At 37.2% G+C, this 25325-nt stretch overlaps 2 protein-coding genes across 3 annotated transcripts; one reads left to right on the forward strand and one right to left on the reverse strand.

Moving 5' to 3' along the window:
- LOC132182818 (protein OXIDATIVE STRESS 3-like) lies at positions 1–788 on the reverse strand. Its single transcript, XM_059596167.1, has 2 exons — positions 538–788; positions 1–442 (listed from the first exon to the last, which is right to left on the reverse strand). Exons 1-2 carry the CDS (start codon positions 753–755, stop codon positions 190–192), a joined length of 471 nt encoding a protein of 156 aa, XP_059452150.1. The 5' UTR covers positions 756–788; the 3' UTR covers positions 1–189.
- A 1770-nt stretch (positions 789–2558) lies between these two features.
- LOC132183342 (transportin MOS14) lies at positions 2559–25261 on the forward strand. Of its 2 annotated transcripts, XM_059596762.1 has the most exons (24): positions 2559–2832; positions 2949–3047; positions 3137–3361; positions 3456–3575; positions 3883–3966; positions 4063–4122; positions 9196–9324; positions 9824–9885; positions 10302–10358; positions 11456–11579; positions 13094–13228; positions 13677–13757; positions 14814–14927; positions 15093–15172; positions 15535–15670; positions 16166–16315; positions 16463–16548; positions 17380–17567; positions 17667–17759; positions 20633–20820; positions 20958–21069; positions 22233–22390; positions 23599–23715; positions 24715–25261. In XM_059596762.1, the coding sequence occupies exons 1-24, from the start codon at positions 2608–2610 to the stop codon at positions 24937–24939; spliced, it is 3048 nt and encodes a 1015-aa protein (XP_059452745.1). In that variant the 5' UTR covers positions 2559–2607; the 3' UTR covers positions 24940–25261. The 2 variants fall into 2 exon arrangements, with proteins under 2 accessions (XP_059452745.1, XP_059452746.1); XM_059596763.1 differs by lacking the exon at positions 4063–4122.
- Positions 25262–25325: the final 64 nt, after the last annotated feature.

Below are 25325 nucleotides of genomic sequence, written 5' to 3' on the forward strand. Positions count from 1 at the left end.
TTCAAAGAAAATATATTTATATATATAACTTCAATCTGACGCGCGTGCAGTATGGTGCTGCATCGATTGCCATGTATACATATATCCAATTAACAAATGCAAGTCTCCCGATAAACAAGGAAAACATACATGAGTTTGGAACTTCAGATCAATTTCTAAAAAAGAATCTAGCTACTCCATCCTTTTAAGCTAACAAAGCGGTTTGGATAGAGATGCTACTTGTACTGGGATGGGAGGCCTTCTATTTGCACCGAGGAAAGAACATGAACCCTTCTTCGAAATGACCCTCGACGAAGGAACTAACCCTACATAGCTTTTGCATGGCTTCAACTTCTTGCTGTAACGGTGCTTCTCGGCCTTCACAAGATCATCCATGCATCTAACGTCCGACAATGAAGTAAACGACCTCGACTTCCCTTTGTAGTGCTTTGAAAGCCCCCTCCTATATATACATACATACAAACAAGAGATTAAGAAACAAAAATCATCAATTAATTAACTAATTTGAGAGAAGCAGGGGAGGGTTAAGTAATTTACTTAATGGGAAGTTGTTGAAGGAGAGAAGACAGATCACTCAAAGGGCCAGTTGCAAGCTGATCCGATGATGATGAGTCAAGATGATCATGATGATGATGATCTTGAGCTTCCTCCTGCTCAGCCATGAAAACATGCTTGCTTTGTTGCTTGATGATGGCGGAAGAAGAATCCATTGCTTGATGAGTTTGTGTTGGAGATAGAGACAATATATATAACATCAAATGCAAAACATTTTAATATTATCGTATGTATATATAGGTGTACGAGTTTGTGGAAGGAAACTTCTCGTGCACTTTAAAACCTCTAAAAGCGTGGATTGGTAAAGAAAGTTTAAGATGGAAGATTCGACGTTATCCACTCACTGATGCTTTGTCCCTCAAACAAAAGCCCGACTTGAAAGGATGCGAATCCCAGGCAAGCCAGTGGAGCGCGTGGTTTGCACCTCTCATTAAGCCTTCATATTTTTTATTTTGTATTTTTTAAAAGCGAAAAGGAGCGATGGTTAAAAATGCTTTAAAAAATTAGCACTCTTAAAACCTTTCGAATTTTCCATTAAGCCTTCATAATTGAGTGGGGGAGTACACGTGCTCAGCTAGGAGCGTGAGAGTTGAGCTTGTCAAGGACTTCGGATAAGCTCTGACTCATTTTGCCAAATGGCTTTACGCCCACACTACACGTACGTCCACTGTTTCTTTGATTTTAGTTTTATTTAAATCGTTTAAGTTGGTCCATGTAGTTATAGGAGATGAAGATGCTCTCAATTTTATTTAAAATTGATAGTTTATATTTAATGGGTTGAATTTATAGTTGATGTTAATGTTGACACGTTTTTAATATTTTAAATAATGTGACATCATACACACCATTACATGTACTAATTTTAAATTATAATCATGGAATTGATACTATTAATTTTTAATTTGAAATTGAGATGATCATAATTCGTTTATAGTTGTGACAAATAGTTCTTTTAATTTAAAAATTAACTAAAAAACTCTATGTAGTAAGCACAAATAATAAATAGTTTTAGGTTGTTAAAAAAAAATTAATAGATCTATATATTAATGTGTCATGCCAGCTCCAATCATATAGTATATTGGTCACTTACAATAATATATATATAAAATGGAAGGTTACTCTCTTAAGCCTTAAGGGTAAGGGTGAAAAGGCGGTTACGGTTAGCAGTAATTGACTAAAACCGCAAACCGCAACCGTCTAAACAGTTAGTAAAATCAGCCGGCGTTGTTTCTACGTTAATATTCTATTACATACGACGCTATTTTTAGAGTTTTATACTTATTTTTTAATATATTTAAACATCAAAACAACGTCGTTTCATATATATGTGTGTGTGGTTAGTGGTTTTTCAAATCATAAAATTGCTAACTGCATCGCTCTAGCGATTAGCAATTATTCCTGACCGCCTTAAAAAAAGGGTTAAACAATTAACAATTAAAGTAGTTGGGCTCGCTATTTTAGCCCTACTTAGGCTAGCCATCCCAAGTCTAGTAAAAGAGGATGGTAGTTAATGGGTTGGGGGAATCGGCCCTTCATTTTTTAAACTATATATTTTGAAACTGTGAAATCAAATGGACATTACGTGTGGGCCGAGCCTGCCCTTTTCCCCATCTTTTTAGCAAAGCTTCTCCAATACTGTTTTTCTTGAGAATGGCCGACTTGCATCAAACCTTGCTGAACTTCTTCAAAGAAGAAGAAGAAGAAAGACCAACTATTCATTGTTGTATGGATTTTCTTAGTCTGATTGTTAGTATTATTATTATTTTTTTTTAATTTTTAGTTTGAAAGAATATTTTAACAAACGGGCCTGAGGATTTGTGGGCCCATACTTCAATAAGCAAATGTGTTGGACTGACGACCGTGGGCTTTGTTAAGGGGAAAGAAGCTCTTTCTTTAATTTTCGGTGAAAATTAATAAACGGGTAATTTACGATCAATAAGGATTCGTTTAGGAAATTAGAAAGTGAGAATTATCATAAAACCTGAAATAAATAAACCACCTTTCTCTCTCTCTCCTCCATCTGGTTCACCCTAACTGCCACGCAGAGAGAAGATGGAGTTGCAAATGAAGGTGGCGGAGGCGGTGCACGTGCTGAACCACGACATCCAGTCGTGCAACCGCGTGGCAGCCAATCAATGGCTGGTGCAGTTCCAGCAGACCGACGCTGCTTGGGAGGTGGCCACTTCCATCCTCACCTCCACCTCCCCCTCTCCCTCCCCCTCACCCTCCCTCTCCTTCGAGGTCGAGTTCTTCGCCGCCCAGATTCTCAAACGAAAGGTGCTACAATAGTTTTTGCCTATTGAACGGTCGTGTTGTTCGCATAATCGCGAGGAATTTGTTTGTAATTCCGTCGAAGTTTCTTCATTTTTTTCAAGTTATGCTTGGCATTGCAGATCCAAAATGAAGGCCATTATTTGCAATTCGGAGCTAAGGACGCTTTGCTGAATGCTCTTCTTCTGGCCGCCAAGAGATTCAGCTCGGGCCCTCCTCAGGTGCGTTTGACTCACTTTTTAGAGGGTTTAGGATATGGGTTTGTTTTATTTGTTTAATTTTTGATGGGTTTTTGTTGTTTTCACGGCAGCTTCTAACGCAAATCTGTCTTGCGCTCTCTGCCCTTATGCTTCGTGCTGTTGAGAATGGGAAACCTATAGAGCAGCTCTTTTACAGTCTCCAGAGTTTGCAGAGCCAGGATGACGGAAATATTGCAGTGTTGGAGATGCTCACAGTTCTGCCAGAAGAAGTTTTCGATAACCAAAATGCTGATAGCAAAATAAGTCCAGCCTGCAGAAGCCAGTACTGCCGAGAGGTTAGCTTTACAGACTCTTTTTATCTTATTGCTTTTCCTTCTTATTTCCTTTTGGTGGTTCCATTTGATTGGCCTTAAATTCTCTCTTGCACAGCTTCTTTCGCGTACCCCGACGGTTCTTGAGTTCCTGCTGCAGCAATCCGAGAAAAGGTTTGATGGAGGTGCACAACTTTATGAACCGAACAGAAAGATTCTGCGTTGCTTACTGAGTTGGGTATGAAAATTGTTTAAGTTCTGCTAATGGCTTATTCTGTTTAAACCCAATGCATGTTTTTACTGCAATCAAATAATGAGTTGTTTGCTGAATCAAACACTGGCTTGTGCTTCATTAGTTTTTACCTAAGTTATGACAAAATTTCGTTCTTAGTTTTGGCATGGTCTTTCTTTCTTTTTTTCTTTCTTCTTCTTCTTCTGCTTCTTTTTTGTTTTGTTTTGTTTTTGTTTAAATAATATGCAAATGCATCATATTGAGGCTTTCTGTCACCTCTGGTTTCCTATCATAACAACCCTCTCACTCTCAGGTTCGAGCCGGGTGCTTCTCGGAGATTCCTCAGGGCTCATTGCCAGCACATCCACTTCTAAATTTTGTATTCAGTTCTCTTCAGGTAAGCCTTATATTCTTAACTGCACTGACTGTTGAATGGAGTGTTAATATTTATGGCGGTCATGTATGTAATTAATAGCTACATTGTTGGTTATAGGTTTTATCTTCATTTGATTTAGCCATTGAAGTTCTCACTGAACTTGTCAGTCGACATGAGGTATGTCATACCCTTTCTCATGAACACTATGTAATCACTTTCTATATGTATGCATACACTTGGACCCACTCATGGGCTCTGCTGGGCCATCACCACGTGTTTAAGTGAAAACTGCTGGCCTGACTGGATCTCTGGCCTGATTTTTGCAGGCCAAGGCCAGAGAGAGCTGCAGGTGGGCTTGGTTCCAAGCCAGCCCGACTTGTTTAATCCTTTTAATATGTATTTTTATTTTTATTTATACCACTAAAAGTTTGTAACCTAAACCGTTAAAGGTTGAATCATAAATAGATATTCAAGGTCAGGGGTCTAAATCACATCAAAAAGCAAAATATGGCAAAATAGCATTAGAATTAATTGGACTGGACTGGACTGGACCAGGCAATTGATTTTCAAACCCAAGTTAGGCCTGAAATACTTTTAGGCAATGCAAAATCAACCCAGCCTAGCCTTGCGGTTATGGCCCAGGGGTTGAGAATCTGGGTGGGGCTGGCCAAGCAGTCTGGGCCATGTCCACCTCTAATAGTATATGTTTATGTTGGATGTAACCTACTTTTCTCCTATTGTATGCTATGCATGCCTGGTTTCAAGTTATTCAATACCAAGGGTTAATTGATTCATAAGATGCTCCAATTAACTCAATTTAACTAAGCTTTATGGAAGATATCAAAGCTTTGGATAGGGTGGAGGAAGAGAGAGGTTTATCCACGGAGGAGATCGAGAAGAGAAGGGTGCTTGCTAGGGAGTTAGAAGTTTCCCTCCTTCAAGAAGAAATCAGCTGGAGGCAAAAATCTAGAATCCGGTGGTTGAAAGAGGGTGACAAGTGTACCAAATTCTTCCATCGGATTGCTAATGCCAATAGAAGACAGAACTATATTGAGTCTCTGATCATTCATGGCACTGCTATCTCTGATCAAGAGGCTATTAGTAGTCACATTACTCGATTTTATAAGACGCTCTTCACAGAGACTCTTAGTTGGAGACCGAGGTTGGATAATCTTCATCTCGATATGTTGGAAGGGGAAGAGTCTTCTAGTCTGGAAGTTCCTTTTGAGGAAAGGGAGGTATGGGAGGTGGTCAAAAAGATGGATAGGGATAAGGCCCCAGGCCCGGATGGTTTTTCTATGGCTTTCTTTCAGGACTGCTGGGAGGTGATCAAAAAGGACATCATGGCTGTTTTTGTGGAGTTCTATGATCGAGGCAAGTTCGAAAAAAGTCTCAATGCTACATTCATTGCTCTTATTCCGAAGTCACATGGGGCATCCGATTTGAAGGACTTCCGTCCTATTAGCCTTGTGGGAGGGATTTATAAGATTATTGCGAAGGTGTTAGCCAATAGAATGAAGGGAGTCATGAACCGGGTCATTTCCAATCCGCAAAATGCATTCGTCAAAGGAAGACAGATTTTGGATTCGGTGCTTATTGCCAATGAATGCCTGGACAGCCGGCTTAGATCTGGGGATCCCGGTCTCTTGTGTAAGTTGGATATGGAGAAGGCTTACGATCACTTGAATTGGAAGTTTCTTCTCTACCTTTTAAAAAGGTGCGGTTTTGGTGAGAAATGGTGCTCTTGGATTGAACATTGTATCTCGTCGGTGAGGTTCTCGGTGTTGATCAATGGTTCACCTTCCGGTTTCTTTGGGAGTTCGCGTGGGGTTAGACAAGGCGACCCTCTTTCGCCTTTCTTGTTCATCATGGCCATGGAGGCTTTCAGTAGGATGATTGATGCCTCTATTAGTAGGGGTTTCATCAATGGTTTCTATGTGGGTGCCGGGGAGCATGGGCGGGTTTCTGTCTCCCATCTTCTCTTTGCTGATGATACGTTGGTGTTTTGTGGGGCATCATCTGAAAATGTCAGATTTATTAAAGCTATCATTATTGGTTTCGAGGCGGTCTCAGGGTTAAAAGTTAATCGGGCCAAGTCTGTTTTGGTTCCAGTCGGAGATTCGGTGGAGACGGTTGAGTTGGCTGGTGTTTTGGGTTGTGGTACTAGTTCTTTGCCCTTGAAGTACCTGGGGCTTCCGCTAGGGGCGTCTTTCAAGCAGTTGGCTATTTGGGATGGCATGTTGGAGAAAATTGCTCGAAGATTGGCCCCTTGGAAGCGTTCTTATTTGTCCAAGGGGGCAAGGCTCACTCTCATCAAGAGCACTCTATCCAATCTCCCCACCTATCTTTTGTCTCTCTTTCCCATTCCTATTTCCGTGGCGAATCGGATTGAGAAGATTCAACGGGATTTTTTATGGGGGGGGTTCAAGGATGAGACTAAGTTCCATTTGGTAAGCTGGCATGAGGTGTGTTCTCCAATTGCTGAGGGAGGACTAGGGATTCGGAGTTTGCATCTTTTCAATCAAGCTCTCTTGGGGAAATGGTTATGGAGATTTGCAAATGAGGAAGGAGCTTGGTGGAGAAGTATTTTGGTGGCTAAGTATGGGGTGGTTTGGGGGGGTTGGCGCTCCAAAGTTCCTCGTGGAACGCATGGGGTGGGGTTATGGAAACACATTTGTGGAGTTTGGAGGTCGTTTCGGGGTCACTTCAGATTAGATCCTGGTGTGGGAGGGAAGGTTAAATTTTGGGAGGATTGGTGGTGTGGTGAGACGTCTCTCAAGGATGCCTTCCCGGGTCTTTTTAATATTGCTTGCAATAAGGACGCTTCCATTGCGGATATCCGAGAGTGTGTAAACGGGATGGTTCACTGGAATGTTACTTTCACCCGCAGTATTCATGATTGGGAGGAGATGGCCTTAGCCTCTTTCTTCTCGCTCTTGTACTCGTCTTTGATTAGGGGGGAAGGGGAGGACCGGATGTGGTGGATTCACTCAAGTAAAGGGAAGTTTGAGGTCCGCTCTTTCTATAGGATGCTTGCCCTTAAGGTTCCTAATCACTTTCCGTGGAAAAGCATTTGGCGTACCAAGGCTCCTTTGAGAGTAGCGTTTTTTGCATGGGCGGCTGCCCTTGGGAAACCTCTCACGTTGGACAATGTTCGGAAGAGAGGCATCGTTGTGATTAATCGATGTTGTATGTGTGAGGCGGATGGGGAGTCCGTGGATCATCTCTTTCTTCATTGTGTAGTCGCACGGAAGTTGTGGGATGTTATCTTTTCTCGCTTTAACATGTGTTGGGTTATGCCTAGAAGTGTAAAAGAGATGTTCGCTAGTTGGTGGGCGGGTGGGAGAACGAGTAGTGCGGTGGTTTGGAAGATGGCTCCCCTTTGTCTCCTTTGGTGCCTTTGGAAGGAAAGGAATGCGAGATGCTTCGAAGATGCGTCGAGGAATCTAGAGGACCTTATTCTTTTCTTTTTGTACACCTTATTCACTTGGACTTCAGGCTGGCTTGCTCCTTTAGTGATCAACTTTTCTGATTTTCTCCTTATGTTCTCTTCTTCTTTCTCCCCTACTTAGTCGCTCTCTTGTATACTTCCTGTGTACTTGGGTGGCGCCCCTCTGCGCTCTTTTAATGCATTATTACTTATCAAAAAAAAAAATTTTTTGAGATCTAGTTCATGAATGTTTTCTTAGATCAGAAAAAAAAGGTTCTTTGAATTTTTTTGATAAGTAAATCAACCTAAAAAAGCGTCGAGGAGCTAAACCCAAGTACACATGAAGTATACAAGAAAGTCCCATAATTAGGGAGAAAAAGAATACAAGTCTAGAAATTCTGTTAAACTAGAAAAGCGAGGATTATTGTACACTGCCATCCAAGCATAAAGTGATTTGAACATAACAACTTTTAACTCCAACACCGATTTTTCATGATCTTCAAAACTCCTCGCGTTTCACTCTCTTCAAATGTACCACATCAAGCATAGAGGAACCATCCTCCAAGCTTCTAAAATGAAACGACTTCCCAATTGACCTCTTTAGCCATCGAACAATTCTACCATCCTTTGAGGCATGCCCCACTCTACACCAAAAAGTTGGAAGATCGAAACCCACAATTCTTTAGCTACTTAACAGTGGAGAAAAAGGTGATCTATGGTCTCCCTGCTCCTCTTGCATATGCAACACAAGTCTACCACTAGCTTGTGTATCTTTCACAAGCTATCCAAAGTCAACATTTTTCCTAATGCCATTGTTCACACAAAGAACACGACTATTGAAATAGCCCTAATTCTCTAAATGCTCTTTAAGAAATGGGGAGCTAACAAGAGTGCAAAGTGTATGATAGAAAGATCAAACCTTGAACTTCCGCCTTTTGGAAGGGATCCAACATATTTTATTTGTGCCACCTCGTCTCAACCTCAAAGAGTACAAAAGATTATGGAATGAAGTGACCAAGTTCCACCTCCCAATCCGACATTGGTTTGGTAAAAGAAATATTCCACTGGAGATTGCTATGAGAGAACTGCACATGATTTGCCACTAGAGCCTCCTTATAGCGAACAACGTTAAACAATTTTGCAAAAGATGCCTTCAGGGGATAATCCCCACACCACTAATTATGCCAAAACTTTATCTTAGACTTGTCTCCCACCTCAGGTTTGACAAATCTAGAAAACACCCCACTCTTTCTTTGTAATACTCTGGTCTCATATTGGGAAGATGAGTAGTCGACATAGAGAGTGAGTGGTTTATAAGAGATGTTGATGGGTGCTAAGTCTCACATAATTTACTTATTAGGTGAAACTGAGTTTATAAGTGATTCTATGAAAGCTTCAAATTGACTAATTCTTTTGGGGTGATAGTGCATATGTGGTTAGCGCTTTCCCTGAGTCGTTACAAATGGTATCAAAGCCACATAGTAATGCCACATGATGTGGCCCTGACGAGGGTGTTAGGGTTTTAAAGGGGGAAGGGGGGGATACCATGTTGTGAAAATCGATGACGTTCCAATGATTATATATAAAACTATGACTATTTTACCTATGTTATTTATTAAGAAATACTGACTAAACCCATGGTTATTTGGATTCCCTAATCATTTGCAACACAAATTTAGCTACATGCTCTTAACCTAATGTTTTTCAAGCAAAATTGAATTAAACTCTATGGCTGTCATGCTAAGGTTAAAAATCTTTGCAATGCCTGTGATGCCTTTGATTACAATCTTATCTACTCTGAGTTGTGCTTTCTTTTGTAGGGGCTACCCCAAGTTTTGTTATGCAGAGTGCATTTTCTTAAAGAAGTGCTTCTTCTACCAGCTCTTAGTAAGGGAGATGAGAAAGTTATTGGTGGTCTTGCATGCTTGTTGTCAGAAATTGGGCAGGCTGTACGTGTTTCTACTCCCTCCGTTTCAAAATAAATGATAATTTTTCCTTTTTGGATTGTCTCAAAATATATGAAACTTTCCAAAAGTGGAACTTCTTACTTATTTGATTTTCTATATTATTTTCACATTTTCTCAAGAAGCAATCAAGATTCTTATTGAAAGTTGTCACTTCTAATATTAAAGGACATTTCAAGAAGATCACTATGCTTCTACATTTTCATTAATAATCACGCTATTTTGAATCACATCATCAATGTTGAGATAGAGTGAGTATCTTATGTTGTTCTTTGTAATTGCACAACTTAAAATCATTTTTGAAGGCTTTTGAATTTAACATGGGCGAACAGTTCTCTCTAAATTGTTTATGTTGTTACTGTTATGACAGTGACACAATGACACAACAACATTTGATGCTTACAATCACTACTTGATTTATATATATATAAACATTTTTTTTTTCTTTCTCATTAACATTTTTAACTTGTTTGATTTACACTAGGCACCATCTCTAATTGTAGAAGCGAGTGCTGAAGCACTTGCTCTGGCGGATGCACTCTTAAGGTGATATCTCAATCTTATAATTTATAATATATTGGTTTTTGTTCTTTAATATTTTGACAGGCAATGACCTATGAATATAAAGGTTTAATTGATAAACAATGTATCATTCAGAAACATATACTCATTCGGTGCTCCTGGGTGTCTCTAATGTGCTGACAGCTCTTTGCGTGAGGCTTATTATTTATAAGTTGATTTTGTGGAAATTAAGATTGCTTGGTAATTAAGCATGAAAAAAGCCTTTACAAAGGATAATATATTAGGGCATGTGATTTAGGAAACTTGCATAAGCATGTTTAAGATAAAACTTCGTCATGGATTGGCAATTGTGTTCCTACTTGAAGGTGTTTGTTTAGATCATATATTCATCAGATATTTGTTTTGTGATATGTCTAACCTGCTCATATGTCTACTGGCAGCTGCGTGGCATTTCCAAGTGAAGATTGGGAGATTGCAGACTCAACTTTGCAATTCTGGTACTACCGACATTGATTTAATTATTTTTTTTGGTGTATTTGTTTTCCATGAAAAGGTTGAACTTCAAATTGTTTTCAAGACCTTGATGCATTTAACTGATTAAACCTGTTTACTTCATTTTGTTTTGTTTTATTCATCTTATGTTTTTTTTTTTTTGAAATTATTAGAAAGATGTTACTGCTGATGTATTCCGAAGTTTGGAGGCTTCTCCATTATGGACTTTCATAAAGAGCTTTGCTGTTTCCTGTCTGAGTTTGAATTTGGTTTTTTATTTTTCAGTCACCTTGTACATGGATTTATTACATCATAAGCCTTCCCTGACTTGCAACCAGGTAGTTGGATTTGGAGGCTTATATGATGCAAGTGTTCTGTTAATTTATTACTGAATTGCACTAGAAGTAAGCTCCAACAAATGATGATACAGTATATGCAAACATTTTGAATCATATGTCTGATGTGTTCCCCAACTCTTAGGCAATTAAAATGAAATTTGATGGTAATTTATTACCCTTCTTTTTGGATCAAAGTACGATAAGAAGTTCTTAAGTTCAAGAAAAGTATATGTCTTTTAACCATCTCCTTGAACTTATATACTTGCTAAATTTGTGTATATATTTACTCATTATGCCTTTTCCTATAAGAGCAAATATTACCCTTCGAGTATATGTCGATTATTCATTTTTTATTTTTATTTTTTAAATTTTAGATTTTAGATTTTAGCTTTTCATTTTGGGTGTTTCTCTTGTATACTTCATGTTAGTATAATTGTGGCCCTTTTTATGCATTTATTTAATGAATTACTTAGCTATTAAAAAACGTAGTTTCTTTTCTCCAACCCCACCCCCCCCCAATGTTTGCAAAATAGTTCTGTTAAATTCTTGTTGGTTTGGCTGTAAGAGAAATGTATTGTAATGCAGTTTTTAATGGTTGCTTCCTGTTGTGCACTGAAGTTGTTCCCTTCTCTATTGTTTATTTCTAATAAAATTATTAGGTAAAAAAAAAAAGTAGTTCTTATGTGCATTTGAGTTGAAGATTCTGATATGTTTTGCTGCAAATTTAAGGCATGCTAATTGTGAGCATAATTTATCTTTCCCAGGTCTAGTTTTGCAAGCTATATTCTTGGCCTTGATGAGGATGGTCCAAAAAGTAGGAAACATGTGGAAGACATGTTTTTTTCCATATTCTCAGCTTTGCTTGATGCGCTTTTATTGCGTGCGCAGGTTTATCCTTGTCTATTTTCCTTGTTATATTGTAATTGTATATTGATGATTTTGTGTCGGTTTGATTAAAATATCTCTTCTTTTTTGGTAGGCGATTAATAGATGTTGCCTTTTGTTGGTTTCAATTATGTGGATGCCAAGTACATCCAGTTAATTTCAGGCATTTTCATCACACGTTGCTGCTTTGCCTTTTTGTTCTTAAAGTTTACATTTTTGAACATTTTTTTTCTTAAAATTTATAATCTACACGTTTAGATTGTATATTGACATATGCTACATCTGTGGTTCCTTTAAAGATTGATGGTTAGTTTTGTGGCATTCAAATTAAAACATTTGGAAGAAATTGATTCTGTGAATGGATATTCTATCCTGAAATAGAAAATGATTAATTGTTATATTTTAGTTTAGAACTTGAATCTCATTTGTCTTTGATTGCTCTCGAGAGCTATGGTTGGGGTTTATTTATCAGGTTTTCTGGTAGACATCCAAAATGCAACCCCCTTGGAAATATCTTTTCTGGTAGCTATGGTAGGTTTTATAGTTTATGTTCCTAACTTCTCATGTTCGAATCTTCTAGATCTTGTTAATTTTTTGAATTGTAGGCGCATTTAGGGTATTTGTCTCACTTCTATACTATTCATGTAGGAGGGCTTTGCCCTTTTCTTTCAATAAAATTATTATTCATCAAAACATCGATGTGTGTGTTGAAAACCTACTCCTAATTTACACGTCTACAAATTATTTTTTTCTTACACTTATGAGGCACATGCTCCTTAGCTACTCTTGATGTTGCTATATTTTGGTTTAATTATGTAAAGAGTTAGTTTGTGTAAGCTTGATACATTGTTGGCCTACTTCCTTACAACTAAAGCTTTTGGTACCAATGGTAACTAACATAGAATCAAAGTCTGGTTGTCTGTGAGGTCCTCAGTTCAGTCTTGGTGATGCACATTCTGTTGTTTTAGTTTCTGTTTTGGTGTTTGTTTGTTTCCACGTGCAAGATACGTAGTTGGTTCAATGCTATTGCGTGGGCCCCTGCATGTGGTGGCAGTGTTAGAGATAGTTTTAATGTGCTTAGTATACATTGTTGGCTAACTTCCTGATGGCTTAAGCTTTTGGAACTAATAATATTTATCATTTGATACTCAAATTTAAAGTACTTTAGGCTTTGCCAAGGACTAGTTCTGCTTTCTTAGTGTATTATTGCAAGCTTTTGAATACTGTTTGATTTCATGTGTTTAATGTGTTAGAAGTTTGAACTGGTTGTCCAATAGTTCTTTTATTTTTATTTTTATTTTTATTTTTATTTTTTTTATTTATTTTTTATAATTTATAATTTATAATTTTTATTTTATTTTTAAATCTATTGTTTGCAGAGTGTTTGTTTGCCAAATTTTAAGATCAGTTTGTATATCGTCATTGTGTTTCGTTATTAGAGTCATTTAGTTATTATTTTTTCTGAACAGAAATTTTTTTGAAGATGAATGATATGAAGAACATCTTGTCTTTCACAGGTGGATGAATCTACGTTCAATGATGAGAGAGGAAATCTTGACCTGCCTGATGGCCTTGTCAATTTTAGGATGAATCTTGTTGAACTTTTGGTTGATATTTGTCAAATTTTAAGATCAGCTACATTCTTACAAAAGGTGCCTGTTTTAGAGAGTATGATTTACTCTGTATATGTCTGAAGTTATTAATAATTTTTACTGTTTTATCATGATGTACTTTTTTGTTTGAGTGGTGGTATTATTGCGGTAATCACGAATTCCGGGAACATCCTGAATCTCTGTTTGTTCCATGTGGATTGATTGTGATCCTGTTAATGACAATTAAATCCTTAGATACATTTTTTATTTTCTAAAATTTCTCAATATAAGATATTATGGATATTAAAGTCTTAATGATTGTGGTGCCCTCCCTTTAATTCTTCCTATTTACTTGTGATGTATATTCGATTTACTTTGATATGCTGTTAGGTGCCCAAATCCATATCTGGAACCATTCAAATAACCCTTTTGAACCCTAATTGTATTTCTATCTGCCTTTTGGTCTACATTTCTTCCTATTAACTTTTAATATTTAATGTAATTGAAGCTTTTCATTGGTGGTTGGGCCTCAGCAAATGTACCAATTCCTTGGACGGAGGTGGAGAGCAAGTTATTTGCTCTTAATGTGGTGAGGACAGCTTACTATTTCTAACCTTAGTTGATTTTTCTTTTTAGATGTTGTTAGTTGTTGCATTAGCTAGTTACTTGTTAAAGTATTAATTAAATGATTAAATTTACTATTTTCTATCAGCTTAAGTTTTTGGGATGATTGGTGATTTAACATAGTGTTAGAGTTACTTTTCTGTGCCCTTTAACAACTCCTTACGTCACCTTGCAAGAGTGTCAAATCAGAGTGTTGATTGGTGTTTTCTTAGTTCACACAACACTCCAACCACCTCGTCAATACTCGTCTTGCTTGTGCTTGTTGATTAGAGTTTCTTTGTAAACACACGCATCGCCAAGCGCCTCTCCCGCCGCTGTCATTTCTTCCCATGCCTTAAAGTTTCTATATACATTTTTATAGACACATGTACATGCAAACACACTTGTAGCTCTCTCTCATTAAGCAGTTTATTTAATTGTGATAACTATTTTATTTTAATTTCTTTTTTTCTTGGTCTCCTCCTCTCAAGTTGGAATGTTTGATGGTTTCTATTTCGGTGATCAAGCTGTATCTTTTTTTGTTAAGTAAATACATTTAGAAAGAGAGACACCCAATTACACATGAAGTGTGCATGAGAATTCCTCAAGATATAACAATCTGAAATTCAAACAATCAGAAAATTCAAGAGAAGAGAAAGATGGAATACTGCGTCCAGCCTCATACAATAACCTCAAGAAATACGATTAATGGAAGAGAATGTTCTACACGATTAAGCGTGTAGCTGTTGCTTCTCTCGAAATTGACCACATAAGGCAATGTTGAATAGCATTCCATATTTTACCACTTCTACAATGACCCAAATTTCTTTTCCAAGAAGCAAGCAATTCAAGTTGTATCTCTCTGCTAGCTACTTAAATGGCTCAACCTGGGTCTGAACTTATTCAGAACCCTTATAAGAGTTCCAACCATTCAGATCTATAGATTTGAGTTTCCCTGAAGTTGGACCATGTCGATTCGCATGTATTGCCATTGTTATTTATATACTTTTTACCTTAATAATGTATAAATTTTACATTTCAGGTTGCTGAAGTAGTCCTACAGGAGGGCCAAACCTTTGATTTCTCTGTGATTATGCAGTTGGTGATAATGTTGTCTGTTAGAACTACTGCTGAGCTCAAGGGCTTCATGTGCATTGTATGTCTGACATTCCCCCTCCCCCTCTTCTTTTCTACAGTGCAGATTAGTTTCTAAAAGGAGTTTATTTTACCAGGGAAAAAATAGTAGGCCCTCAATCTAGGAGAATCCATTTTTGATGTGGTTCCTTCTTCTATGTATCTAAGATGCTTATTTCTGTTCTAGATGTACAGATCTCTGGCTGACGTTGTTGGTTCCTATTCCAAGTGGATAACTGCTTTTCAAACAAATTCTAGGCCCATACTGTGCGTACTCTCTTCCTCTATTTATCAGTTCATATGATTTAGATCCATCTATAATGTTCAAACAGTGTCTCTCCGTTTTACTTTGTATTATACATTTTAGGCATCATCTGATATGATGTCTTAGGGCCGAATGTCAAATAAGGATTTCAGTAACCAACCCCATATTGTTATAATGTGGGCTTTGTAGAGTTGAGTGTCTACCATTTGATCATATTATTGAATTTATTCTTGATGTGTGCTTTCAGCTTCTTAAATTTATTTTCCCTAGACCTTAAAACCAAATTATCTTTATTCATTATCATCTAGCATTACTAGATCTGGCATTAACCTTTTCCTTTTTGGTACTAATTTGCTATTTTCAGACTATTTCTTGCTGCAGGAATCTCAGAACCTTTGTCATCAAATGCTTGCGCCTCAGCCCTGCGTAAAGTTTGTGAAGATGCTTCTGCAGTTATTTGTGAATCTGCGAACTTGGAAATTTTGATGTGGATAGGAGAGGTGAACTAGTTTCTGTAACTATAGTTTGTGTTGAATTAATGTGTCACTCAACTGTTTATCTCTAATATTTTATGTCTAGGTGATTTCAGCACAATCAATTTTATCATGTATGCCAATTTTGTTGGCATCAGAATCCTACTTGATTTGCTTTAGAAATTTGTTCCATTACTGTTTGAGAACTTTTGTGTGTCCCAGGTTTCTGATTAGTGTATGTATGCTTCAATTAAGTTTGATCCAAGCCAATGGATCTTTGACTGTTTTAGTTATATGCATGACTGAGCATACCCAATAATGGGGCGGTTCTCAAACTGATGATAAATAATGGTTTGCAATCATTTGACTGCCAAATCTCATACAACTTTCATAATACTTACCATACCATTTAACAGTTGTTAATTCATATATGTTCATTCTCTTGGTCTTCTCGCCAAATATTTGATGGAAATGCATATTCTGCTATGGTCCTTCCCTTATAAGTAGTGTTTGGTTTCCTAGGCTTTGGAGAAAAGGCATTTACCTTTGGAATATGAGGAAGAAGTTGTCAGTGCCATAAGTCTGATACTTGGTTCTGTTCCCAACAAAGAGCTAAAGAGCAACTTGTTGGCTAGATTGCTTTCTTCTAGCTACGAAGCTATTGGAAAACTTGTAAGTCTCTTTTGCATATGTTCTCTTTTGTTATTTATGATGCCTATTTGTTGTTATGGGGTTGTACTATGAGTTAGTGCAACAAAAAACATAATAACCAAATCAATTTTGGAGTGATTAAGATCTGCGAGCTTAATGTTCTTTTAGGTTGATGAAGACAACAAACATTCTCTGAGACAGGATCCTGCTACTTATACACAAATTTTGAACTCTGCCGCAAGAGGGATGTACAGGTACTGTTATTAAGATTAATGAGTTGGATATCTTATGTGGAATCTTGCAATTTAGTTCTTGTGCTAGCTTGTTTTGTCTAGGACTAGGAGGGTAGGATTTCAGATGTTATCAGTAAGATTTGAGTCTTGTTAGAATAACACAAATGATATAATTCATTTCTTTCTGTCAATTTAGGTTTTTAGGCATGTAGTAATTTATTAGGGTGTCAGTTACTAGTCTTGACTTTGAAAGTTTGTTTCCATTCTATGCCTCAGTTATAAGTTAAAAAATTCAAGTTTTTGGGAGTACAGAACCTTACACATGGAGGAGTTCTATAACAATATAAATGATTGAGTTCACCCTTTCACATTAATTTCGACTTTCAGAATAAGTAGTAATTTATCATAGTATTAGACCAGATGGTTCTGAGTTTGAACCATGTCTCCATTCTACACCTCCCATTTGAGATCAAAATTGCATGTGACTGGGGAGTCTAGGTACCTGATGGGAAGTGTTAAAATAATATAATTGATTTTCACTATTTCTCTGTACTTTAGACTTTTGGGATATGTAACTTATTATTACTGATTTGGACGCATTTCCCAACACATGATAGACTTTCTGAATTAGAAAATTTTGCATTCCAATTTGTAATGCTGTTAGAATTCTGCCTTGTCTAGTTAAACATTAGATATTTTGATTAAAGGGTTGATTCTTTTCCCCCTCTTATAGTGCATGCATTTTTGTTCTCAACTGATATGGGGGCTCTCTCATGCTTGAATATTCATTACCTTCTCATGAAAGTTATGCAAGTTCTCGTCTGGCTCTCATGTCTGATTGTGTCATTTCAGAATGGGAACTGTATTCAGTCATCTTCCAATGTCTTTGTCAACTGGGCCTTCTGCAGATGATCCTATACTTACACTTCTAACAGTTTTTTGGCCCATGCTGGAGAAACTTTTTATGTCTGGACACATGGAGAATGGTAATTTATCCACTGCAGCTTGTCGGGCTCTTTCACAAGCAATTCAATCTTCAGGTATGACAGAAGATCAGTAATTGTGGTTTTCTTGACAGGTTATGGAATCTTCTCTCCACAGAATATAATATAAAGTACCTGATTTTGTTTGATGTGCAGGCCAGCACTTTATGACAGTACTGCCCAGAGTACTTGATTGCCTTTCAACAAATTTTTTGTCATTCCAAAATCATGAATGCTACATCAGAACAGGTAGGGTGTTTGTATGATGATCTGCAAGTGGTGAAATTCAGTGTTATGGTTTCTTTGGTTTTATAAAAATGATCATCTTTCATAATACTTGCGCTTTGCACATTCTAAATGGATTACATTGTAAATGATACATTAGGTTATTGTTATCACATATGCATAATGTCGCAGGAAAGGACGAATTTAACTTCTGCCAGATTTTATTGAACTATTTCATTTCATTATCATCTCTCACAATGTTGAGGAACCTCAATTGTGTCTGAGCACTGAATCTTTTTCTAGCTATAATATTATTTGGTAAATTTTATAAATCCCACGGTGTTTGTTCTTGTTTGATTTCAAATTGATGAATTTTTGGGGTTATAGAGCTAGATAGATTGTGGCACCATGACTTTTTTTAAAATTTTTTTTATAAGTATAACAAATTTACTAAAAGGCGCAAGGGGCGCAACTCAAGTACATAGGAAGAATATAAGAAAAAACACCCAACAACATCAAGATCAAGGAAAAAGAGCACAAAAATCTACAAAGCTAGAAACTTCAAGAAGGGTGTTAACAAAGATTCCCTCTAAGAGGGATTTGAGTAAACCAATATTTAGATCCAAGCTCGTCTAAACTTCGAGCATTTCTTTTTCTCTAAATGCACCACATTAAAGAGGGGATTGCATTCCGAACATCATTAAAGTCATTCCAGTCATTCCAACTAAACCTTCTTTTTCAACACGACGGTAGCTCCACCACCTGTCTAAGCATAATTCACTCTACTCCAAGCATTTTAAAACCAGATTCCACATCTCTCACAATATCACAGGTGAAGATGGAGGTGATAAGGAGTTTCGCCAGTCTTTTATACAAGATTAAATTATTACTATGATGTGATGGTTACAGGGATTATCTATAGTTAGGATTTTTCCTAAGGATGTTGTCCATGTGAAGAATGCCATCCTCAAAGGAGCCTTAGACCTCCATATGCTCTTTCAAGGGAACGTGTGGTCACCGTTGGGGAGAAGATTGACCTCAAAAGATCGTTCTTTTAGAAGGAACCAACAACACTTATCTTCTTCTCCTCCTCATCCTCACAAAGAATAGAGCACTGAAAAAAGAAGAAACAAAATCCACCTCCCATTCATGCACCAATCTAAATAGGTTCATGTCCCAATGTACCTCATCGTTATGCAAACATATGGTTTGCCACTAGAGCATCCCTATCCCTTGCAATGCCAAATAACTCCTGAAAGGAATCCTTTAACGGATGATTCCCACACCAAATGTCATGTCTAAATCTGGTTCGAGAGCCATCACCGACCTGGATATTAATGAAACTAGAAAAGGAATCCCAGCCCGTCCTAATACGTTTCCTTAAACTCACCCCATAAGGCCCAGTGACAACTTTAGAGCACCACCCACTGGGAAACCTATCAAAGTTTTTATCCACGACCTGTCGTCAAAAAGTTTCTCTTTCTGCAGTATACCTCCATAACCGCTTTCCCAGTAGTGCCTGATTGAAAGTGAGCAAAGTCTTAATCCTATTGGCAGAATTAGATGGCTCTCTACCTACCTAAGAGAACAGAGTTGAGGAAAGATTTCTGATGATGGTTGGTAGCAGGTGGCAAACTACATGTTTGAGTATGCAATGCCAGTAGGAAAATATTCACGTATGTGAGAGAATAGGAAGCTGATGCATGTTACATGTGTGTATTTTATTAGGTGTTTCAAAATTAGAAATATAAGGTTGTGGCATTCCAAAATATTATTACTATAATTTAAGTATTTTTTGTCCGGGTTGCACCTTTCACTTTTAATGATATATCGATTATTATCAAAATTAGCCTTTTCAGTATGAGCCACGTTGAGATGCACTCTGTTGGAGACGGTTTATAATCCAGACAACAACTAGAACCCAGGTTTAGACTTAAATCCTTACAAATTCCTTTAGGGTTTGCTTGAGAACAATACAAAAGACTAGAGTTCCACATTTCACAGACATCAGTCTATTGAACCATGATTCCTCAACTCCTATTAGAAGCTGCTTATAACTATGAACCTTGTAGGTCCCCCCCCCCTTTTTTTTTGACTCTAATTAAACCCATAAATAAAGCAACCCCAAGTATACTTACAAAACCTAAAATCCCTGAAGGCCTCCTGTTCCATAATTTACTAAATTCCCTGATATAATTTACTAAGATAAAAACTCAGAATTATAAATTCCAAAATCAGACTAATAAAGCTTCTTTCTCTTTGAAATCCTGCATCAACAGCCCATGCAACATGATTCTTATGTTGCCTTCTTTTTTTTTTTTTTTTTAAAAAAAAAATGTTAAGACTTTGAGATTATAGAATTAACAACTATTCAATTATCAAGGTGCTAATCTGTTATTGCAATCACTTTGGTTATTTTTAACATAAAATAGAAAATACCTATTTAAAGAGAAAAGATGAAGAATTTGGAATGTCCTTGATAGTTGAGTTTATGGTATATAATTATTGTCTAGAAGCATGAAACAAGAGGGCTAAACATATTGAATTTGTCCTTATTCTTACGAAGTTGCCTTACTTGAGGACTGAATAAATTCTTGCGGTGCTAGTTTTTGATTTATTAAAATTCATTGTCTGTTGGCATATCAAGACCATGGAGATTCTCCATTATAACCATAAGACTTTTATGTATCATAGAAATTTTGATAGATAATGATTTTCAAAAAGTCAACATATTGAAACATGCAACATCAGAAGAAACTATTATGATTCCCACATTCATATCCTATACTATGTCAAAAAAGAATTTGGAACCTATATCATGTAATGTCAGCCAAGATTGAGGTTTTCTAAGACACGTGATTACTTATTTTCCTCTCTTTGGGATACATTATTTTCAGCTTCTATTGTTATTGAAGAATTTGGTCATAGAGAGGACTATGGACCTTTATTTGTCACCAGTTTTGAAAGATTTACGTATGCGTCATCAGTAATGGCTCTTAATTCTTCGTATATATGTGACCAAGAACCTGATCTAGTGGAGGCCTACACAAATTTTGCATCCATGTTCGTTCGTGGCTCTTCTAAGGTTTCATATGGCTTTCCTTCTTTTATTTTTGTTTTTCAAGTGGGAAAAAAGATTTCCTTCCGCAGAAGTTTAGAAATTAAAAGGATTGTGTTATGCAATCATTTCATTGAAATTTTCTGTTATTTGATGTGTTGCAGGAAGTACTTGCTGCATGTGGTTCCCTTCTTGAAGTTTCCTTCCAAAAGGCAGCTATATGTTCCACGGCTATGCATCGCGGGGCAGCACTAGCAGCCATGTCATATTTGTCTTGTAAGCATAACACATGCCTTTTTTTTTTTTTTTTTTAATTTCTGCACGCTGATTATCGTATGTCATTGACATATTAATTGCATTGTAGCTCAGCCATGTATTTCCAGCAAACAAAATGCACTTCAACATTTTAGCATTTTTAAAGTCATCTTCAGTTAAGGCATGATATATGTCAATTTTTTTCACAGCTAATTATGTGTCCTTTTGATTCTCTCTTCACTTCTCACTTCCAGTACTGGCTCAAATTATATGAAAAACTACTTATATGTGATCCACATGCTTAGGTGTTGAAACTGATGGATCTACATTTTCCAAAATTAATATTTTATTCAATTTTCGGTAAGATTCAAGCTTAAGACCTACCCTGAGTTACCCATTCTTTTACCTCCTTGGCCAAGGCCTCGGGCCAAGACTAACAAACTGCCTTTCAGCTCAATCTGTTAAGCCCCTTTAGAAACACATCCAAGTTTCTTAATGGGTGGGTGCTACACTTGCTCGTTGGTTAATCTTACCTTCAGCATGCTTATATTGCCAGCCATTGTGTAGATTGTAGATCCCTATCTTCTGCTTTGCTTTACAAACAGGTTTTCTACTTATGTGCCTTAAATAAGGGGAGCAAGTCGAGTCTCCTTGGGTCTTACATCAGCTGTCTTTGGTTGTAAAATCTCTTATTAAGGAGGGCGAATCCCTAAATCAAAGTAATAGGACCGTCAGCATCATTTTCTTTAGGTGCTTTCTATGGTGTATGTATATGCTTAAAACCCAGCAGTTTAAAGCATGGAGGAAGTTCATAATCATAGTATCGACAACTGCTGCGTTTTGTTATATATCTGTTTAAAATTCTAAGCAGACCACTAAATTATCAAAACATAGTCTACATTGCAGCTGATTTCTGTTATTCTCCATGAAGTTGGTGTTCCCAATGCTATGCAGTTGACCTTTACTAGACATTAAATAAAATTATGTTTCTATTACTGATCCTTTTACCCATATTATAAAGGGAAAAAAAAAAAAAAAACTGTGTAAGTTGTGTTACAAAAGTATGGTCGACAAGTTTCTTGAATAAGTTTGTGTCTGTTGAATTTTTATCTTTTTAGATTGCTGGGTTAATTTGAATTTTGTCAAGATGACGTGTTTCAGATCTAATGTTGTTGAGCCTTTAGGTTTCTTGGATGCGGGCCTGGCCTCTTTGCTGGAGTGCGTAAGTTGTATTCTTGAAGGATCATTCAGTGCCATGGCAATTCAGGTCATATCTCGTAGTGGCGAGGGACTTGTATCGAATGTGGTGTATGCTTTACTTGGTGTTTCAGCAATGTCACGGGTAAATAAAATGTTCTTAATGTCTGTACATACACATGCACAGAGTAAGTAATATTTATGTGTAGGTGTCTATAGCCTATTTTTATGAAAAACTTTGTATAGTAGGGAATTCAATCAAATAAGTAAAAAAGCGTATAAAATGAATTAGTGTGGGTAAAGATTGAAGTTCCATTTTCTCATTATCTTCGAGCCAAGGATTTTTTTTTATTGGACCCTTTTTAATATTTGGGCTTTAGTTCATAGTTATCAGACCCTGCAGGACTTGCACGAAGAACCAGAGGTCCAAGTATACCACCATTACTCTGCTTCACCAGAAGGCTATCTAGCTTGTAACAGACTAATATTTATACACCTGTTAGCTGTACCTTTACTAATGTGTAAACCCATGATTCCACTGTTGACTCAGTGACCTGAACTCTTGATTGGATTGATGTCTGGGTCAGTTCACAGCTCGGATAGATATGCTCTAGTCTCATAGTTTTTCCCCTTTTCCAAATTTGCTTTAAAATATTGTCAGCGGCAACATTCAAGTGCTGAAATTTTGTTAGCCACCAACATATTACACTGTTTATCCTTTTTTGGTCTTATTTTGAAGCTCTTGTCCTTAACATGTATAGTTTGGTTTTCACTTGCTAGCTAGTGAGTGCACCAGGACACGTGCATATGGTGTGGGCTTTAACGATCAGTTTGCTGCTTTCTACCTTAAACTTGAAAGCTAATGATTAAGAAACTAATGAGATATGAGATGTCTTGTGTTACTTGTTTAACTGCTACATGCAGACGTATCATGAAAGCAAAAGTAAATAATCCATTCATATAAAGCAACAAAAGAAAAGTTGGGGTGATAAAGGCAAAAGTATTTATGTTTTTATTTAATGGTCCTTTTTATGCACTTTGAAATTGAATAGCACTCCCTGGTTGTTCACATAACTATTGAGTCACACAAGTTGGTGCTGTAATGTGGATACTTACCTTCATGTAAATTTCAACTCAATAACATAGCTATTCGTCTCTTGGGCATTTTAAGCAAACGATTTGACCAATTTAATGGCTCGTTAGTATGTATTCCATCCAATTCCTATACAAAAGAGAATGGAGTAATTCACTCTAAAGGGGACACCCATTTGCCTAATTGACAATTGATTTGTTAATGCGATTACATCCATATGGAATACAGCTAAGAAGTTATTTGCTGCTCCCTCTTTATAGGTTCACAAATGTGCGACAATCTTGCAACAATTGGCAGCAGTTTGCAGTATAAGTGAGAGAACTACCTGGAAGGCTAATCTTTGTTGGGAATCTTTGCATGGATGGCTACACTCAGCGGTCTCTCTCTCTCTCTCTCTTGCACAATGTGTTTGTGTGTGTGTGTTTATTCCTGAGCTAGAAAACAGGAAACTTGGCCAATGCATTGCAAACTAGCTGGGGTTGTGTCTTCTGCCAAGTTGGTTGGCCTATGCATTGCATACTAGTTAGGGTTGTCTTCTACCAAATTGGTGGTCTTTGAGTAACTTAAATCCAGCTAAGTTAAATTGGGCAGGTTCAGTTTGGAATTCATGCCACTGTACCTAATAGTCCAAAATCAATTTGACTAGTACTTAGTAACTTATTTTCCACATATCTTTAAGTCTTAAGATTTACTGTCAGGAGATATTGTTTGGGTTTTGTTCTACTATATTATACGCAATTACAGGTTCATTTTCAGGATAGGTTATTTTGAACCCAACCTGAAACAGGCCCTTTTCCCGCCATGTTATGCATCCAAGAGGGAAGTGTGTGCCCTACTGGTCCTTAGGAGGTCATGTTTCATGTTAGTGCTTCCTGATGGAAAATGTAAGCAGGCAAACATATTAAATGTGGCTTGATGGAACAAACCTATATATTCAAATGAATTTAGAGTATGCCCAATTGAGGTTGCATCTGTGAGCTTAGTGGCAAGAAATTGATGATATATGAATAATGTATGACAAACTAACCTCCTGAAATTGGAGGTTCAAATTTGTCAAGTTTGATGATATCTTTGGTTCTCTCTCTCTCTTGCCTGATGATCGAGAACTTTCATATATGTAGTAGCATTGGTGAAATTCAAAACCTTCATTCGCTAAAGAATCTTCCATTGATCTATTTCCTTTAGAACCCCCACATGAAAAACCCATAGTCAACGTACTTACACACACGCTTGCACACTACTGTATTCATGAGTTACTTGTATCCAACGATCTGCTTACTCTGCTTTTGTAAATAGTCTCATGCATGCATGGCAATCTGTACTTTCTTTGTTTCTTCTCTTTCGTTTCAGATTATTTGACCGCTTGAGTTTTACAGGTGCATGGGCTTCCAGTTGAATATCTAAACCATGGAGAAGCAGAATCTCTAGTGCCAGTTTGGTTGAAAGCTCTTGCTGGTGCAGCCTCAGACTATCTTGAGAGCAAAAGCTGTGATGGGGGAAAAAGTAGTTACGGGCATATGCAAGGCAAAGGTGGAAGAGTTCTAAAGCGTCTTGTCCGCGAGTTTGCCGATAGTCACCGCAATGTCCCAAATTTGACTTGACTTGACTGCAGCAAATAATTTTCTGTTATGTTGTATAGAGCTGATCCAGCCTGCAGCTTCAAGAGCTAACCGAGCCTTACTCCCCGTGGCTGACAGCACCTGTAACATTTGTTGTAAATTGACGGCTTGCTCTAAAGGTTGGTCAATCAATCTTGGTGCCTATTATTTGAGCGATGTCTCCACATATATACATATATTTTGATCCTTCTTCTGTAGTCTTGTACAGTACTATCATGTCCCCAATTTTGTCATATCCCCGGAGGAGATTAGATTTTTTTCAATGTTTTATTTAATTTAATTAATTAATTATTTATTTTTAGCACGGATCAGATCCCTATGTCACAAGATATTTATTGTTCTCATGCTCCATGGCACATTGTCGCAGT

The sequence above is a fragment of the Corylus avellana genome, chromosome ca5 (assembly GCF_901000735.1).
Source record: "Corylus avellana chromosome ca5, CavTom2PMs-1.0".
In the NCBI taxonomy this organism is placed as follows: Eukaryota; Viridiplantae; Streptophyta; class Magnoliopsida; order Fagales; family Betulaceae; genus Corylus; species Corylus avellana.